This window comes from Salvelinus sp. IW2-2015, unplaced genomic scaffold (assembly GCF_002910315.2).
Source record: "Salvelinus sp. IW2-2015 unplaced genomic scaffold, ASM291031v2 Un_scaffold1921, whole genome shotgun sequence".
Classification (NCBI taxonomy): domain Eukaryota; kingdom Metazoa; phylum Chordata; class Actinopteri; order Salmoniformes; family Salmonidae; genus Salvelinus; species Salvelinus sp. IW2-2015.
In genome coordinates this window covers 33,968-52,615 of record NW_019943279.1, presented here as the reverse complement: position 1 = coordinate 52,615, position 18,648 = coordinate 33,968, and the positions used below count along the sequence as shown (strand labels likewise).

The window sequence follows — 18,648 nt, the reverse complement described above, 5'->3', positions numbered from 1 at the left end:
AAAGTCCATCCTCTTCTCTCTGTCCTCCCCAAAAGGCTTCTTCAGCAACTGTGATATTCAAAAGCCTAAGCACCTAAAACAAATACTTTTTTTTTCTGTCTGTAAGAAATTGTAACTGTTGCATTGAAGTGTAAAAAAAAAAAAATTGAACCATTTTTCTGGCGTCCAGACCACTGATCTACGGTGTTTCCTAGAAAATGACAAAAGAAAATCATGTCCATCTCTTGATTCTGCATTTCAATGATTTCATGTTTTGGTTTTCCTCTGTACATTGCAATGGGCGTGAAGATAGTATTTTAATATTTGTATAAAGTTTAATTTAATTCTACCATGTGTATATAACTATTTCTAATTAAAGCTTTCTTTTGAAATGTGTGAGACCTGATATTGTTTTTTGTTTTTTTTACATTGAAAATCATATTGGGTGTGTGTCCAAAATGGCACCCTATTCCCTATATAGTGCACTACTTTTGACCAGAGGCCTATGGCACCCTATTCCCTATATAGTGCACTACTTTTGACCAGAGCCCTATGGCACCCTATTCCCTATATAGTGCACTACTTTTGACCAGAGCCCTATTGATCCTGGTCAAAAGTAGTGCATTATAGGGAATATAGAGCAATTGGAGGCAAGCAATATTGACATTTCTATACTGGAAAAGAATGCAGGCCAGGGGTATTCCACTACAAATTAAAATTCAGCTGAACATGGTTTCCGCTTACACTGCATGGCCAAAAAAAGTAACTTGTTATTTGTGTTCAATTCATCCAGGCAAACATTGCATTTCGTTACTCAAAAAGGTTGTATAACATAAAATAGATTAACGTTGTGGCCTTTTTATTGATTCGGCAAAACTGAACGTTTGGACCTCTACTTTATCAGAGGTCATCTCCTTACCTCTACTTTATAAGAGGATTCTGACCTTCTGTAGCCTCCATGTTTTTTAAAAATTATTTAACCAGGCAAGTCAGTTCAGAACAAATTATTATTCTCAATGATGGCCTAGGAACAGTGGGTTAACTGCCTTGTTCAGGGGCAGAACGACAGATTTTTACCTTGTCAGCTCGGGGATTCGAGCCAGCAACCTTTTCAGTTACTGGCCCAACGCTCTAACCACGAGGCTACCTGCCGCCCGACTTCGTAAGGAAGTAGAGAAGAATACACTGTTTAAGATCAGCTGAATTGATGCCTAAAATAGGTCAAATCTGTGTTAAAGGGGTTTTTATTCAGCGGCCCAAAGACTGACATAATAGTAATGTAGTAATAAGTAAGCAGGATAAAATATTGATATGCTCATGTGTAGTAAACTTATGAGTGAAAGGCCTGTCGAGAACAGATGCTTGAAGGCCTACCCACTGTTACCTCAAGGACACTCCGAGATAACCACACCTGATTGTACAGGGTGAATGTGTGTCTAACGTCAGTCATATTATCATGATACTAATTAGCTAGTTGCGTATCTTACGAACAGTAAAGCGCCATGCCATTTCCACCCTGTACTGTGACGACCAACACCAACCATTGTTTTATGTAGATTGTGAACCTTGTGACTGGGTGACATCTAGCGGCTGCTAGATAGTACTGCAACGTGTCATTGAAAAGCCGAGAGAATACGGACTCCATTTTGTGTCCTTCTCGCTGTTTTTAAGAGGCAGTAAGCAGCAAGACAATCTCTCCGAAGAAAAAACCCCACAAAGGTATATTAACATTAACGTTTGTACAATTTAAATGGACGTAACTAATTTTAATGCATTATTGCACTAGTATTGCCAGTGGGAAACGTTAACAAGCTAGTTAGCGTTAGCTTTGTTTATCTTGCGTTTGCAAATGCAATCACAAGGCCCCAAAAAATGCACAATGACTGTGTCGCAGCTAACGTTAAGGTCACGATAAACGTTCGGTTTGGAAACCTCTCCGGGATGAGTATACAGGACTACGCGGTTTATAACGTCATTTGTTTATTTCTCTTAAAATGTGTATACCTTTTTTTAAATACTCCAATTTGTTTACTATAGAATTCTAGTTAGCTAAAATTGCTAATGATGTGGGTGTACGCAGAAAATATTTATGGCGTCTTGAGTTAACTGCCACGACGTTCTAACAACATTCCTTCCACATAGTGTTTTTTAGTTTAAAAATGTGTCATTTTAGGGATTTTTAAAATATATATATATATTTACTGTTTCGCTTTCGGATAGACATCCTACAGCCAGAATGAGTGGCTGCCGCATATTTGTCGGCCGGTTAAACCCGTCCGCCAGAGAGAAGGACGTGGAGAGATTCTTCAAAGGATACGGCCGCATCCGAGACATCGACCTCAAGAGAGGCTTTGGTTTTGTGGTAAGTACACACACCTACACAATGTATTTTCACACTGCATTGTTCTTAGCCCCAGGCTAAGGAGGCAGTTAGGTCTTGGCTAAGTGCAGTGTGGACGCGCATACAGGTTTTGGGGTCAGTATACACACCATGACGCACATATCTGAACTCTACTTACTAGCTAATTGATACCGTAGTTAGCTACATTGTAGAGAGGAGGTCTAGAATAGATCGTCTGAATGTTATAATCTGTTCTCCAGGAGTTTGATGATCCTAGGGATGCTGAGGATGCAGTTTATGAGTTGGATGGCAAGGAGCTCTGCAATGAGAGGTAAAGCAGCATCTCTGTTCATGATGGACATTTACACATCACCACGTTGGCTCACATATCAATAAATAGTCCTGGGTTATTATAACAGCCTTCCATAACCTGTTTGTGTCTCAAGGCCTCATTTTCTCTCTCTCTCAGGGTGACCATTGAGCATGCTCGTGTGCGCCTGCGTGGTGGGCGGGGACGTGGTGGTGACAGAGGAGGAGGAGGAGGGGGAGGAGGAGGAGGAGGCCGCTTCCCAGATCGCTATGGCCGTGGCTCCCAGGATAGTCGGAGGTACATGGACTTAAATATTATCAGCTAGCCTCTCTTACAATTCCCAGTGTGGACTTTCCACACTAGTCGCTAAACAAATAGATTCCAGAAGACTGTACAGTCCCTTTACAAGTGGAAATTTTAGACAAAATATCCCCAAGGAAAAAAATATTATTAAACCAACTTCAAAACTCTGCTTTCTGTGTTTGGCTTTCATGGTTAGTTTATCCCCTGAGGCACGCATACACAATGTAAATGCATACATACGGTGCATGCATATGCCAGGTGATAGAAATATCGACGGCAGTACCAGCATTTTTTAAAAGTATGTTTTAATAATACTTTCCTGTGGATATTTTGTCTCAAATTTCCATAAGGACCAACCAACCAAGTGGACAACCGGCAGAGTAAGTTCAAATGACAGTTTATTCAACATTCTGTCTATACAAATGCACCTTTCGGAAATGTGCAATGGATATAAATCCAAACCTAATCTAGGAGGTCAGTAAACTATCAGCTCAGTGGGAGGGGCAACACTGCTCTTTATGTCATTGATTATAATCCCGGTTGTACTATTTGATAGCTCTGTTATTTCTAGTCAGACTCATGGGTCTGTATACGTATAAAATCTGAATAGGCGTGTCGATCTAGGGTCTGTTAAGGATGTTAAACTATAATGAATGGACAAGGGGAAACTGATCCTAGATCAGCACTTGAGGTGCTCGTGTTCTCTCTCTCTCCCACTACAGCAAAAGGTAATAGGCTACTAGTCAGGATCAAATCCAAGCTTTCAGCTAGAAGGAAGGAACTAGCTGTGGATGACTCGCCAATGGGTTTTAGCCCGTTGTTTTGGAACCACGGTTCTAGATTATCTGCAATGTTTTCATGCTTTTCTCTCTCTCTCCCACCACAGTAGGAACCCCCCGCCGATGCGTACGGAGAACCGTCTCATCGTGGAGAACCTGTCATCTCGCGTCAGCTGGCAGGTGAGTTCCTTACCTGGGCGTGTCTGCTCATCTACTGTACCCGCCTGTTAGTAACAACACCAGGTGCTGAGTAATCCGAGGGAGAGAGTGACAATGCTCAGCTTTTATACCTTCACTAGTAATGATCTCAAGGCAACTGCCTGGTTCACTCCAGGTAAAGAAATTCAGTCATGTTTTTTTTTTTTCTACGTTTAATTGGAGCAAATGTAGTAATATTTAATGGGCTGAGAGCACATGCATATGAAAATCAGCAGCACTAGCCAAATGTGTTGTTGGTCTCATTTCTCCTTACACATTATTGAACTATAAAGGGCTCTCAATACATAGCCTATCTAGCTCTCTCCTGAGAGCTTCCAGTCAAAATAACCAGCCATAGATATTTACTGCATCTAAAGAATACAGTTTGATTAGATACAAAAGAGAGAAAAAACAAAACTAATTTGTCTGTTTTTTTATTTATTTTATTTTAACCAATTCTTCACCCCTTTATTTGCCAGCCTGACTGTTGTGTCGTATGGACGAGAGCGCTTCTTATGGTGGAGTTAACCCAATCAGGGTCCCTCTCTCTGGGTTGAGCCATGTCGTGCCAGCCAGTGTGCCTGTCGGCCTACTCCTAGTTGGTATCCTCCTGCTGGTCGTATGAGTGCTCCCTCGCTTGGTTGGGGGGTGAGGTCCCACCCCTCCCGGGTCCCACTACCCACTCTGCTCTAGAAGCACTGGCGTGGCCGGCGACCACTTCGCTTGCACTCGCTGCACGGCGGGAGCGCTGTGCTGACAGAGAGGGAGAAATCGCAAACAGAGAGGCAGATGGGCAGAAAGAGAGGAGAGGAAAGAGAGTCGATGATGGTGTTGATGGTGGCTGGCGTGTTGGTCTGATCGATGGTGGTTCGTAAATTTGAGAGGCTTCAATCGATCCATACACCCCCCCCCCCTCATTACCCCCCCCTCCCCTTCGTGTGCTGTGATTCCGTCCGCACATCGTGAGAGGTGCCCAGAGGTGGATAAAATCTGCTGAGCGAGGTCACGAGAGGTCAAGGTTGGATGACGAGGTGCGATCAAGGTGGTTATGGTATGGTGGACTAGGAGAGCCTGCTGCGGCCCGCTCCAAGGGGGGTCTCAGGTATTGGTTTCCTCTCTTCCTCTGTACTGAGACTGAGGGGGGGTGCCGAGCCCTAGACAGGGTACCCGTCCCAGGCGTTAGGGGGCAGGGAGCCCTGTGCCCTCGGCTCCTAGCTAGCAAGAGACAACTTTATTCAATATGCTGCTCAACACAGCTCCTCTACTGCTCATTCAGTATGTTCTATTTGGACTGTTCTATGTAGTTGTTTAAAGTGAGTGGGGTCCAAGAATATAAATTTAATGCAAAATTCAAAGATTTTTTTTTTTTTTTTTTTTTTGATCAACCTGACATCTTTTGTCTTTTTTTTAGCTTCCTCCATTTTACAGATCAAATTTAGAGAGTATGTTTTTATGTACTTCTGGGAGGGCTTGATTTACATTTCCTTTTGCCAAGCTCTTTTCGCCTTGCTGCAAAGGAGTTTCTTAAGGAAGTGTGTGACTTTTCCAAACAGTTTCTGTCCATTTGGCTTGTCCCATATATCAACATGCACACAGACACCTAACTGGTGATTGGAACAACTACTTTAACACAATGACTTTGTCGCTGGACCAGGCAGCCAGGAATTCTGCTGTGATCTCTGAGGTTCTTGGACCCCTCTCGTCATCCCTGTTAGTCTCTGTAGTTCCTCCTATGATATCTAACCTTTTTCTCTCGTTGGTGAATATGATACATTATGATGACTGTTGTCCTGTTCCGGTCCTAACTTAGCCTGTTGTTGTGTAGGACCTGAAGGATTTCATGAGACAGGCTGGGGAAGTCACGTTTGCAGACGCCCACCGCCCCAAGCTCAACGAAGGGTAAGAATAATAAAATACTGTTCTTTCTATACGTGTACACTTGCCAACATCCACACACTCCTAAAACCTTTTTACATTCAACCCACCATGTCAGTTGCATTCTTCTGACCTCTTTGTTTTGTCGGTCTTCAGAGTGGTTGAGTTCGCTTCTTACAGTGATCTGAAAAACGCCCTTGAGAAGCTGTCTGGCAAGGAGATCAATGGAAGGAAAATCAAGCTGATTGAGGCAGCAAAGAAGAGGTGAGTGGTCTGGAGAATAAGCCCTTCTAGATGTTTCTACTAGTGTTTCCTCTAAGGAACTGAGGACGGCAGGATGCATTATCAGTAAAGTGATGAGACGGTTGGTTTCACCTTTTCCTCTTTCTCCTTCTCCAGGGGTTCCAGGAGTCGTTCCCGCTCTGAGAGCTCTTCTCGTTCCCGCTCCCGTTCTCGTAACCGTTCCCCGTCCCGCTCCAGGACCCCCCGTCGTTCCAGGTCCCACTCCCCCAAATCCCGCTCCCCCAAGAGGGACTACAACCGCTCTCGTTCTCGTTCCCACAGCGGCTCCCCAGCCCCCCGTGCTGCTGCCCCTGGCTCCCCACCTCCCAGGGCCAAAGAGACCTCTTCCTCCTCCTCTAAACGGCCCTCCAAGCCCAGCAAGTCTGCCTCCCCCCACTCCCCTCCCCCTGCACAGCGTGCACCTTCCAGGTCTCCTTCCAGGTCTCGTGGCTCTCGCTCTCCGTCTACGGACAGCCGCCACTGAGTATTGAGAACACCTAACGCAGGAGTATACACATTTTTAAATGAACACACACCTAGTACATAAATACTCACATTCAGACAAATGTGAACACACACTAACCCCACTGTTATAGTAAGACGACAGGGCAGGAACTGTTTTACCCAGCGGTTCTTGCCTGGTGTCCCTGTATTTTCCCTCTGTTTCCTCCCTCCAACCCCCTCTTCTCTTCTGACATAGCTGACCTTTGACCTACTTTTGTATGGTGGGTGTTCTCAGTAGAAGCATGTCTCTTGCTGTGAACACAATGAGGGCTTTGTTTTCAATTTGAGCATCGAGTTTAAAGCCTTCTGGGGTTTTGTTTTGGTTAGTATTTTTATTTGTAATAATGGATGTAATTCTTGGTAAGGTATTACATTATTTTTTTATCATTCAAGGCTCGTGTGGTGACTCCCCCTCTGCCGGCTTTTGGTTGTCAGCTCTGATATCATGAGCTGTTGAGAATTAAAGTCCCGTTCCATGATGGCTATGAATGTGATTGGCTTAGGTTTTGGGTCGAACCATTCTGATCTCCAATGTGGGGTTCGTGTAAAGTAACCTTTTTGGGATTTGATTAGTTTTATGCTGTGATTATTTTATTGAATGCCATTTTTTCTTTTTGGGGGGTGTATCAGATTGTGATCTGTTTTTTTTTTTGTGGCGGCAGTAAAGGTGTTTTATCCTCAGTTAAGACGCCTGGTGAAAACATTGTGGCAGGCTGTGTTATTATTTAACCCGTTTTGTATTGAAGGTTAAACAGTTGGTTAGGGTTAGATGCACACCGCCATTAACCCATTTATATTGAATGTTTAAACGGAGTGGTTGTCTGTATCTGTACTCTTTGTTTCTATAAAGCATTATACACGTTTCTTTTCACAATGTATTGTAATGAAGCGTCGACACAACCTAGAGAATAGTTTGGAAAATAACTATTTTTCATGCTAAATTAAGTGTTTTTTTTCTCTCTCCGTGTTCAATATAAGGGTTGTATTTGTACTTAATTGAAAAAGAACAAGACACAGCAAACGACAAATGAGAACAGTTTTAAATAAAGCGTCCAAGACATTTTGTATGTCAGAACTTGAGAATAAAGTTAAACTTCCACAAAGAGTTGTTTGTAAGATGGTCTTAGTAATGGATCTAGATTATATATTTTTTGTTGTTGAAACGTTCAGTATTAAAACGTCACTTATTACAATGTTTTCTATAGCTTGTACACACAGACATACTGCACCAGCTTGCCTTGATCATAAATACACATGTAGTACAGACGGTACGTAGTTTTAATTACTAATTTCATTCCAGAAATTTGTCATACGGTAATCAATTGGCGCAATCACTCCACCTTTTCAAAATGGCCGTGCCTCACCGTCAATGCAGACTCCGATTGTAAATGCAGTTACTGAGTGTTTTCAAGTCGACTGTACATCAGACTGATGTGATTGTTTCTGGATGCTCAGAGAGAAATACTGATCATTCAGAGTGTAAATTCCGGAACATTCTGTGACTGTTAGGGATCCCTGTTAGTACATGCCGATGCAGCAGCTACTCTGCCTGGGGTACAAAAACATTAAGGCACTTACATGATAAAACAGTACATCATAGTTACATTCTGCATCGTACATATGTGGTGTATAATACCACCATACAACAGTATTACAATGTTTGTGTGCATATGCATGTGTCTGTACCTTTGTGTGTGTCCACAGTCCACGCTGTTCTATAGGGTGTATTTTTACCTGTTTTTAAATCAGATTTTACTGCTTGCATCAGTTACCTGATGTGGAATAGACTTCCATGTAATCATGGCTCTATGTAGTACTGTGCGCCTCCCATAGTCTGTTCTGGACTTGGGGACTGTGAAGAGACCTCTTGTGGCCTGTCTTGTGGGGTATGTATTCGTGTCAGAGCTGTGTGCCAGTAGTTTAGACAGACAACTTCTAGCCTTGATTTTCATTCTGATACCATATCTACAGTCTTTCACCGTTTAATGTGTATAGTGTTACTTACTAGGTGTTGTCCAATGAATTTCTGTAACCATTCCCTCTTCAAATCAGGGTTGATTGGAAAAAGCTGTTCAAAAGAGGATAATGCATATCTTTGTTTCCCCCCCCTGACGAAGGCCATGCAGCCGAATTGTGTTAAGTTTTTAATCTTTGTTTCCACTGAACATGCCATTCAAATAAAGGCATTTTAATTAATTATATGAATATTACCTTGGATCTCCTTTTTGAAGACAGCTCAGTGCATTCAGCTTGTCAACATGAAGTCTGCTCCACTTTGAATCATGAGAGATTGACATGCATATTATTAATGTTATCTCTCCCGTGTACATATAAGGGCCAGCCGTGCCACCCTGTTCTGAGAAGAATTACAATGGTCTAAGTCCCTTATGTGGCACTTGACCACACGACTGAACAGTAGTCCAGGTGTGACAAAACTAGGGCCTGTAGGACCTGCCTTGTTGATAGTGTTAAGAAGGTAGACCATCGCTTTATTATAGACAGACTTCTCCCCATCTTAGCTACTACTGCATCAATATGTTTTGACCATGACAGTTTACAATCCAGGGTTACTCCAAGCAGTTTAGTCTCCTCAACTTGCTCAATTTCCACATTATTTATTACAAGATTTATTTGAGGTTTAGGGTTTAGTGAATGATTTGTCCCAAATACAATGCTTTTAGTTTAGGAAATATTTATGACTGACTTATTCCTTGCCACCCCCTTCGAAACTAACTACAGCTTTCAGGCATTGTAGTAGCTGACGTGTTTAGCGTTGAGTCATCTGCATACATAAACACACTGGCTTTACTCAAAGCTAGTGGCATGTCGTTAGTAAACGTTTTTAAAAGTAAGGAGCCTAGAATTCCTGCTCCTACTTGGATTATGTTGGAGAAGCTTCCATTAAAGAACACCCTCTGTGTTCTGTTAGACAGGTAAGTCTTTATCCACATTATATCAGGGGGTGTAAAGCCATAACACATCAGTTATTCCAGCAGCTGACTATGATCGATAATGTCAAAAGCCACACTGAAGTCTAACAAGACAGCCCCAACAACCATTTTATCATCAGTTTCTCTCAGCCAATCATCAGTCATTTGTGTAAGTGCTGTGCTTGTTGAGTGTCCTTCCCTATAGTCGTGCTGAAAGTCTGTTGTCACTTTGTTTACTGTAAAATAACATTGTATCTGGTCAAACTTTACTAAGGGTTGGTAACAGGCTGATTGGTCAGCTATTTGAGCCAGTAAAGGGGGCTTTACTATTCTTGGGTAGCAGAATGACTTTAGCTTCCCTCCAGGCCTGAGGGCACACACTTTCTAGTTGGCTTAAATTGAAGATGTGGCAAATAGGAGTGGCAATGTCGTCTGCTATTATCCTCAGTAATTTTCAATCCAAGTTGTCAGACCCCGGTGGCTTGTCATTGTTGATAGACAACAATAGTTCGTTCACCTCTTCCACACTCACTTTACGGAATTCAAAATTACAATTCTTGTCTTTTTCATCATTTGGTCACTTATACATGGATGTGTAGTGTCAACGTTTGCTCTGAATTTTATCTGATCAAACGGCCACATCGCTGGACTGACTGGCTTCCTCTGACTCTACTGCCTCGTGCTTCTCTGTGGGAGAGAGAGAGAGAAAGGAGGAGAGTTAGAGCTAGGGAGGAGCAGTGGTGTGAAGTACTAAAGTAAAAATACTTTGAAGTACTACTTAAGTAGTTTTTTGGGGTATCTATACTTTAGTATTTATATTTTGTAAAACTTTTACTTTTACTTCACTACTTTCCTAAATAAAATAATGTACTTTCTACTCCATACATTTTCCCTGACACCCAAAAGTACTCGTTACATTTTGAATGATTAGCAGGACAGGAAAATGGTCCAATTCACACATTTATCAAGAGAACACGTGGTCAGGCCTCCCGGGTGGCGCAGTGGTCTAAGGCACTGCATCGCAGTGCTAGCTGTGCCACCAGAGATTATGGGTTCGAGCCCAGGCTCTGTCGCAGCCGGCTGCGACCAGGAGGCCCATGGGGCGGCGCGCAATTGGCCCAGCGTCGTCCGGGTTAGGGAGGGTTTTGCCGGCAGGGATATCCTTGTCTCACCACGCACTAGCGACTCCTGTGGCGGGCCGGGCGCAGTGCACGCTGACCAGGTCGCCAGGTGTACGGTGTTTCCTCCGACAAATTGGTGCGGCTGGCTTCCGGGTTGGATGTGCATTGTGTCAAGAAGCAGTGCGGCTTGGTTGCGTTGTGTTTCGGAGGACGCACGGCTCTCGACCTTCGCCTCTCACGAGTCCGTACGGGAGTTGCAGCGATGAGACAAGACTGTAACTATTACCAATTGGATACCACGAAATTGGGGAGAAAAAAGAGGTAAAATAAAAATGTATATCATTCAAAGACAAGGGTCAGTCAAGCCTACCTTTCTTTGTTGTTTTAAAGAACCTCTGGTGAACCCAGAAGAGGACGATGAGCAGTAAGGCCTCTCCCACCTGGAACACTATGTAGACTATAGGGAAGAGGTAGAGCGGACCAATCACATCGGGAGGGAACGCCACCTTCAAAATGGCGGAACACAGCTGGATGTTCTGACATCCCGTCTCCATGGCGATGGTCCTCTGCCCCCTGAGGAAAGAAGGAAGGATGTCCAAATAAGAACTGATTGATTGACATTGAATTCTAGCTGAAGTATATGAGTTTCTTTCCTCCAAGCATTTAGCATTAGAAATGTACTGAGCTGGAATATACTTTTACTAGAGGAATAGGAAGATATGTTGTTGTTTTTTTACTATAGAAAAACTTCACATGCAATCTATCAACATAATTATAATCTTGATCTTCACCATCATTGTAATCCTCATCCTAATCTTCATCAATATCATATTTTACCTTCAATAACATCCTCAACATCATCCTCATCACCATGACTTACGATCTGTTGAGTCTGAACAGGTATGAAAGGACGTATCCGAAAGTGTAGCCAATGAGGGGCATGAGGGCAGCAGTGGCCATTAGTTGAGGGGACAGGACGGTCAGCATCATATTCATTCTTCCTCTGGTCACGCTGGCCAATAGGCCGATCACTACCATTGATATCAACAGGAGGGACAGACCGATCTGAAGAGCAGGAGGACATTCAGCCATGTACTGTATATTATTATCAATGTATGCTGTCTAAAACAACCTGTATGTTTTGAATGTTTTGAACTTTTACAATGAGGCCCTTTACCAGATTTGTGTTTTTCAACAAGATTGTAAATCTAACTGTAAATCTAACTGTACCCCAGTAGAAGATATTACTCAAAAGCTAGCCTCGAAGCCAATCAGGCTTCCCTAAAACGGGAAGGGAGTTTCCCTAAAACTCCTCCAAGGAAGGCGTGACAACGACAGGATTTTGGAGGTATGGCAACGCGAGACTACCCAAAAGCTGACCATTATCGGTCATACCTTGGTAATGGTCTTGGAGTACTGCGGCCTGTAGTAGTTGATGAGGATGCCGATGCCGCAAGGGAACAGAGTCATGACCAGGGCCAATGTGATACCAGTGTAGGGAACAGCACTCTCCAGGTTGGAGAAGCCCTGGCAATACAGGTAGAGGAGCAGTGGCATCATACCCAGGGCTAGGAATGTAGAGCAGGTAGTCATCACAATACTGAGAAGGAAGAGAGGGAGAAAGAGAGAGAAGGAGGGATGGAGAGAGAGACAGAGTGGGGGGGGATAGAAAGGAGGAGAGGGAAGGAGGGGGGATGGATGGAGAGAGAGAGTGAGGGGGGGTAGAAAGAATGAGAGGGAGGGAGAGAAAGAGAGGAGGGGGGGATGGATGGATGGAGAGAGAGGGGGAGATAGAGAAAGGAGGAGGGAAAGGGGGAGAGAGAGAGGGAGATAGAGAGGGAGAGAGGGAGAGATAGGGAGAGAGAGGGGGAGAGAGAGAGGGAGATAGAGGGAGATAGAGAGAGGGGGAGAGGGAGAGATAGGGGGAGAGAGAGAGGGAGATAGAGAGAGATAGGGGGAGAGAGAGAGGGAGAGATAGGCATGTGTATAAACAGCAGGGTTAGTTACACACGTGTGTATTTCCATTCTTCCTAACCTGGCGAACGTGCTGTTATGGTATCAGAGCCACGCTCAATATTACACATTGACAGAACGTGGAACAACACATAGCTGTGACCTTGAAATCCCAACTCTGACATTTCTCTATTGGGTCAATGCCAAGGGGCCAGTCATCTCAATAGAAGGATCAGAAGTCCATGTGTTGTGGTTCTGGATGGCCGGTGACCTAGCAACAACGACGTTTCAGCTCCTTGTATCTTGATACCATGTCTTGTTTTGAGGTGTTTTGAATAATGGCATGTCTAATCCTAATATGGTAATACATTCGCTAGTTAGCTAGTTAGCTAGTTAGCTAACCAACAACTGTAACAAGGTATTTTTTGAGACTTATTGTGCAAATGTAGTTCTGTTTTCAATAAACATTTGGAGACTAAGTAAAGTCAGCAATCTAAGCCCATCTGTTTTGTCCCGTACTTCTGTTTCGTTGCTAAACAACCAACCCGCCTATAGTGTCATTCCTGTTGTTCTGTGATCTAGTTTGTCTTTTTCTGTGGATAATGTTATGCTTAAAAAAACAAATACAGTAAGAAAAATATCTGAAATCTGAATCTATTTGACCTATAGCCTGACAGACAGCACTCGTGTATATGTCATCTCTGCACACATAAACAAGAGACTAGTGTGAGTAAAATATTTGGCAGTTGGCATTATTAATAATTAACAGTAGGCAAGTTCTTGAGACAGTCAGAGACAGTGTTCTTTCAGATGATACCTACAGGGGTAGTTAGAGGAGGAATGTCTCCTCTGTATCTCTAGGCATCATGTCCTAATGGAGATGTCCAGGTACGTTGTGAAACTGAAGGGGTTAATGACCGACCAGGTGGTTTAAAGTAGCGTGAAAGGTGTGACGCGGTATCTGATGACGTTGATTACTATCTATGATAATTATGTTAAAGGTCTTGGACGGGTAGTGTCCAATAGAAGAGTTAGTGATCTGTCGGTTCAAACTAAAACATGGGATGGATGGGGTGTCTGATGGTGGAATTCATTCATATAATAGTTTTATGATCTGGGTCAGGGATCATCAACTAGATTCAGCCACAGACTATTTTTTCTTAAGCGGATGGTCAGGAGGCCGGAATGTATAATAAGACACCAATAAGAAGAAGAGACTTGCTTGGGCCAAGAAACACAAGCAATGGACATTAGACCGTTGGAAATCTGTCCTTTGGTTTGATGAGTCCTAATTGGAGATTTTTAGTTCTAACTGCTGTGTCTTTGTGAGATGCAGAGTAGGTGAACGGATGATCTCTGCATGTGTGGTTCCCACCGTGAAGCATGGAGGAGGAGGTGTGATGGTGTGGGGGTGCTTTGCTTGTGACACTGTCAGCATGGCTACCACTGCATTCTGCAGCGATATGCCTTCCCATCTGGTTTGCACTTAGTGGGACTATCATTTGTTTTTCAACAGGACAATGACCCAACACACACCACCAGGCTGTGTAAGGGCTATTTGACCAAGAAGAAGAGTGATGGAGTGCTGCATCAGATGACCTGGCCTCCACAATCACCCAAACTCAAAAATGTTGCTTTTCTTTCAAAAACAAGGACATTTCTAAGTGACCCCAAACTTTTGAATGGTAGTGTATGTAAAATGAGTTGTAGTTACCAGGAATATGTAAAATGAGTTGTAGTTACCAGGAATATGTTAACATGAGTTGTAGTTACCAGGAATATGTAAATGAGGTTGTAGTTACCAGGAATATGTAAAATGAGTTGTAGTTTACCAGGAATATGTAAATGAGTTGTAGTTACCAGGAATATGTAAATGGTTGAGTTACCAGGAATATGTAAATGAGTTGTAGTTACCAGGAATATGTACATGAGTTGTAGTTACCAGGAATATGTAAAATGAGTTTGTAGTTACCAGGAATATGTAAATAGTGTGTAGTTACCAGATATGTAAATGAGTTGTACCAGGAATATGTAAATGATTGTAGTTACCAGAATATGTAAAATGAGTTGTTACCAGGATATGTAAATGAGTTGTAGTTACCAGAATATGTAAATGAGTTGTAGTTACCAGAATATGTAAAATGAGTTGTAGTTACCAGGAATATGTAAAATGAGTTGTAGTTACCAGGAATATGTAAAATGAGTTGTAGTTACCAGGAATATGTAAAATTGGGGAACAGTCAGTGACTGATGAGACCAATCTTTAGGGTGGAGACCCAGTCAGAAACAAGATGATTTTCTCCTGAACGTTAATGCCACACTGTGATAACGGACATTTTGGAGGAGAATAGATCAAAGGTATAGAGGTTCATGTGAATAGTTAAGTATGTTGTCTACCTGAGTTCACGTCTCCCTTCAGTGCCAGGGCCAGTATATTGGAGACGTTTCCCCTGGACAGCATCCACAGATCAGCACCGCTACAGCCTCCATCGGCCCTAGCTGTAACACCTGAAGACACAGGACAGGACACACACCTGAGGCCACTGACAGCTTAGCATAGTCCTGTCTGCCATTCCGAAGGCCTGGGAACCAGACTGTAGAACGCCAAGACAGCTATGGAAACTACTACCTGAGCCAATGAGAAATACTAGCCTGAGCCAATGAGAATACTAACCTGAGGCCAATGAGAAATACTTAGCCTGAGCCAATGAGAAATACTAACCTGAGCCAATGAGAAATACTAGCCTGAGCCAATGAGAAATACTAACCTGAGCCAATAGCAAATAACTAAGCTGAGCCAATGAGAAATACTAACCTGAGCAATGAGAAATACTAAGCCTGAGCAATGAGAATACTAACCTGAGCCAATGAGAAATACTAACCTGAGCCAATGAGGAATTTACCATAACACTGAGCCAAATGAGAAATACTAACTGAGCCAACTGAGAAATACTAGCCTGAGCCAATGAGAAATAACTAGCCTGAGCCAATGAGAAATACTAACCTGAGCCAATATGGAAATACTTACCTGAGCCAATGAGAAATACTAACCTGAGCCAATGAGAAATACTAAACCTGAGCCAATGAGAAAATACTACCTGAGCCAATGAGAAATACTAACCTGAGCCAATGAGAAATACTAACCTGAGCCAATGAGAAAAACTAACCTAGCCAATGAAATCTAACCTGAGCCAATGAGAAATACTACCTGAGCCAATGAGAAATACTACTGAGCCATGAAAATACTACCTAGCAATGAGAATACTAGCCTGAGCCAATGAGAAATACTAACCTTAGCCAATGAGAATACTAACCTGAGCCAATGGAAATAACTAGCCTGAGCCAATGAGAAACTAACCTAGCCAATGAGAAATACTAACCTGAGCCAATAGAGCGAAAACGCCTGAGCCAATGAGAAATACTAACCTGAGCCAATGAGAAATACTAGCCTGAGCCAATGAGAAATACTAACCTGAGCCAATGAGAAATACTAACCTTAGCCAATGAGAAATATTAACCTGTTCCAATGAGAAATACTAACCTTAGCCAATGAAAAGGCAGTGAGGGGCATTACCCCGAACTGGGCCACCGCTGCGATGGCTACTCCTTTAGGTTTCAGGATGTGGGTCTATAGAAATAGATGAATAACAATATTAAATGTTATGAATATAATATTTCATTTGTATACATTTCATGAACCTTAAAACTGCTTTAAATCACACACAAAAACATCAAAGAAAGAAAATGAAATTAACCCCAAAAAGTGTGAAACAACCAGAAACTAGATATGAACACCATTGTGAGAATCACCTTGATCTTGGACACCTCCATGGTACAGCCCAGTGAAACCATGGTGATGAAGAGGACAACTATGGTGGTGAAGCTGATGGACTGGTCTATTATGGGTGGCAGGGGGGGGAAGTGGGTTGGGATGATGTTGAACAGTAAACTGTCATTGGACGTCGGGTACTGATAAGAGAACACCCCCATGGCGGTGTCAATGGTATCTTCCATTTGTATCTTCTTCTCTGGTTGGAGCCTTTGATAGAGAGAGAAGGGGGGGGGGGGTTCATTCTATTTGGAAAAAATCCTTCAAATTCAAGTCCTTTAGTCCTTAAAATACTATTGACTAAACCATTGCTTGCAGCATACTAGTCTAGCCTGTCTTGTAAATATAAAAGTAAAGATTTACAGCAGTTAATACTCACATTCTGTATCTCACTATCTCCTAGTTAATGATCTCTTTTTGAATGCTGTTTGTTGCTTCTGCATGAGTTATGCAGGTTCATGTCTTCATCTTAATCTCTGTGACATTCAGAGGCAGTACCCCCTTTTGCCTTTGCTTTCCCACCTCAAAGCATTACACCCCTTTGGCTTTGATGCCAAGCTGCTCACCTCATCCCTCCCCTCTCTCTATATCTCAGCCACATCCTCCCTTCCACTGCTGTGAGTGATGTTTTTTTTAGTATTGCTGCCTGTAGACTGTGTTCACATACTGTTTAAACACACAATAACTACATACCACAACTCTCCTACCTCTATTACAAGTAGTCCACAAGAATGTTCATGTAGAATTGGTATTTTAATACTATGGCAAACTTTAGAAGGGATGCACACACACACACAACATCTTGTGCAGGTGCGTTGAAGTGTCAAACATTATTCAACCTTTTACAAGGGAGCAGTCGGTAGGAGCTGTCTTCTTTTGAATGCATGGAAACTACCATATTGTAATCCCTTAATTAAAAGTAGACCATCGATGGTAATAAGAATTAGTTCTTAACTGACTTGCCTTGTTAAATAAAGGTAAAAAAAATAAAAAAAACATTGTCCGAACAATGTCAAACCCTAATTTTCACTGAGAGTGTGCAAAAGTTGAGAATAGATGTAGGATCCAAATGGTCTCCTATTCCTATATAGTGCACTGTATAGAGAATAGGGTGCTATTTGGGATACACCCTAGGGCACCTGTCACGTTTTATGAGTCTCTTTGCAGTTCTGAACCAGTCTTCCAGTCGATTATCTAGAAACATCCAACAGCATCAGACACTAAACCCTGACTGCTTTCTCCTCTGAAAATGGAGTGAAACTATGAGCTGAAGTGAGAGTGTGAGTCAACTAATATAGCATTTTTCACAATCAACACCAATATTTAGGTACTTGCCTTCTTACCTTCTAGATGTATGTCCCTCTTCCCTTCACACTGCCTGCGTTCGGTCGGTGTTGTCAAATTAAGTCCTTGTGTGATGTGGTCTGTGTGTGTGTGTGTGTGTGTGTGTGTGTTGTGTTGGGTGTGTGTGCTGGTGTATGTGTGTGCCTGCGTGCGTGTGCGATCATCGACGTGCGTGCGTGCGTCGGTGTGTGTGTGCCTGCGTGCGTGTGTGTGTGCCTGCGTGCCTGCCGTGCATCGTGCGTGTGTGTGCGTGCGTGTGTTGTGTGCTGGTGCGTGCGTGTGTGTGCCTGCGTGCATGCGTGCGTGTGGTGTGTGTGGGTTGTGCCTGCGTGCGTGTGTGTGTGTGTGCCTGCGTGCATACGGTGTGTGTGTGTGTGTGTTGTGTGTGTGTGTGTGTGTGTGTGTGTGTGTGTGTGTGTGTGTGTGTGTGTGTGTGTGTTGTGTGTGTGTGTGTGTGTGTGTGTGTGTGTGTGTGTGTGTGTGTGTGTGTTGTGTGTTGTGTGTGCCTGCGTGCGTGCGTGCGTGCGTGTTGTGACCATTTGCAGCTGTATACAAGCAATGAGATCTGCCATTAAAACAAACTGAAGTACTGTGTTATGTCAGTATGAACTACTAGGTCACCATAGACAACGTAACCATTGACTCTGTATTAATGTATAATTACTGTCCAGTGTTAGGTAAGGTTTCTCACGTGCTGTCTTGTACCACCGTAATAAACCAGAAGCAGAGAAACGACGTTAATGCCTCTGAGCTGTAGTGTCCATTAGCGCCATCTAGTGTTTCCTTGAGGTACCCAGATTGAAAGACGACAAAGAGATACAAACAGTAATACGTCAATGTCCAGCACTGGACTGCAGCTGTTTCAATCTTTTATTCAATGACACCTTGAAGATTCATTAA

At 43.0% G+C, this 18,648-nt stretch overlaps 1 protein-coding gene and 1 pseudogene across 2 annotated transcripts; one reads left to right on the top strand and one right to left on the bottom strand.

The window, feature by feature from the left end:
- The first annotated feature begins 1,612 nt into the window (after nt 1–1,612).
- LOC112072416 (serine/arginine-rich splicing factor 5) lies at nt 1,613–7,676 on the top strand. Of its 2 annotated transcripts, XM_024139820.2 has the most exons (9): nt 1,613–1,698; nt 2,200–2,341; nt 2,581–2,651; nt 2,790–2,927; nt 3,284–3,313; nt 3,820–3,892; nt 5,736–5,809; nt 5,942–6,049; nt 6,185–7,676. In XM_024139820.2, the coding sequence occupies exons 2-9, from the start codon at nt 2,216–2,218 to the stop codon at nt 6,549–6,551; spliced, it is 987 nt and encodes a 328-aa protein (XP_023995588.1). In that variant the 5' UTR covers nt 1,613–1,698; nt 2,200–2,215; the 3' UTR covers nt 6,552–7,676. The 2 variants fall into 2 exon arrangements, with proteins under 2 accessions (XP_023995588.1, XP_023995589.1); XM_024139821.2 differs by lacking the exon at nt 3,284–3,313.
- Nucleotides 7,531–17,811, bottom strand: LOC112072420 (hepatic sodium/bile acid cotransporter-like; annotated as a pseudogene).
- Nucleotides 17,812–18,648: the final 837 nt, after the last annotated feature.

Coding starts and splice junctions, on each gene's coding strand:
- LOC112072416 (XM_024139820.2), top strand. CDS start 2,216: ATGAGTGGCTGCCGCATATTTGTCGGCCGGTTAAACCCGTCCGCCAGA. Junction 2,342..2,580: donor AGAGAGGCTTTGGTTTTGTG/GTAAGTACACAC, acceptor TCTGTTCTCCAG/GAGTTTGATGATCCTAGGGA. Junction 6,050..6,184: donor ATTGAGGCAGCAAAGAAGAG/GTGAGTGGTCTG, acceptor CTCCTTCTCCAG/GGGTTCCAGGAGTCGTTCCC.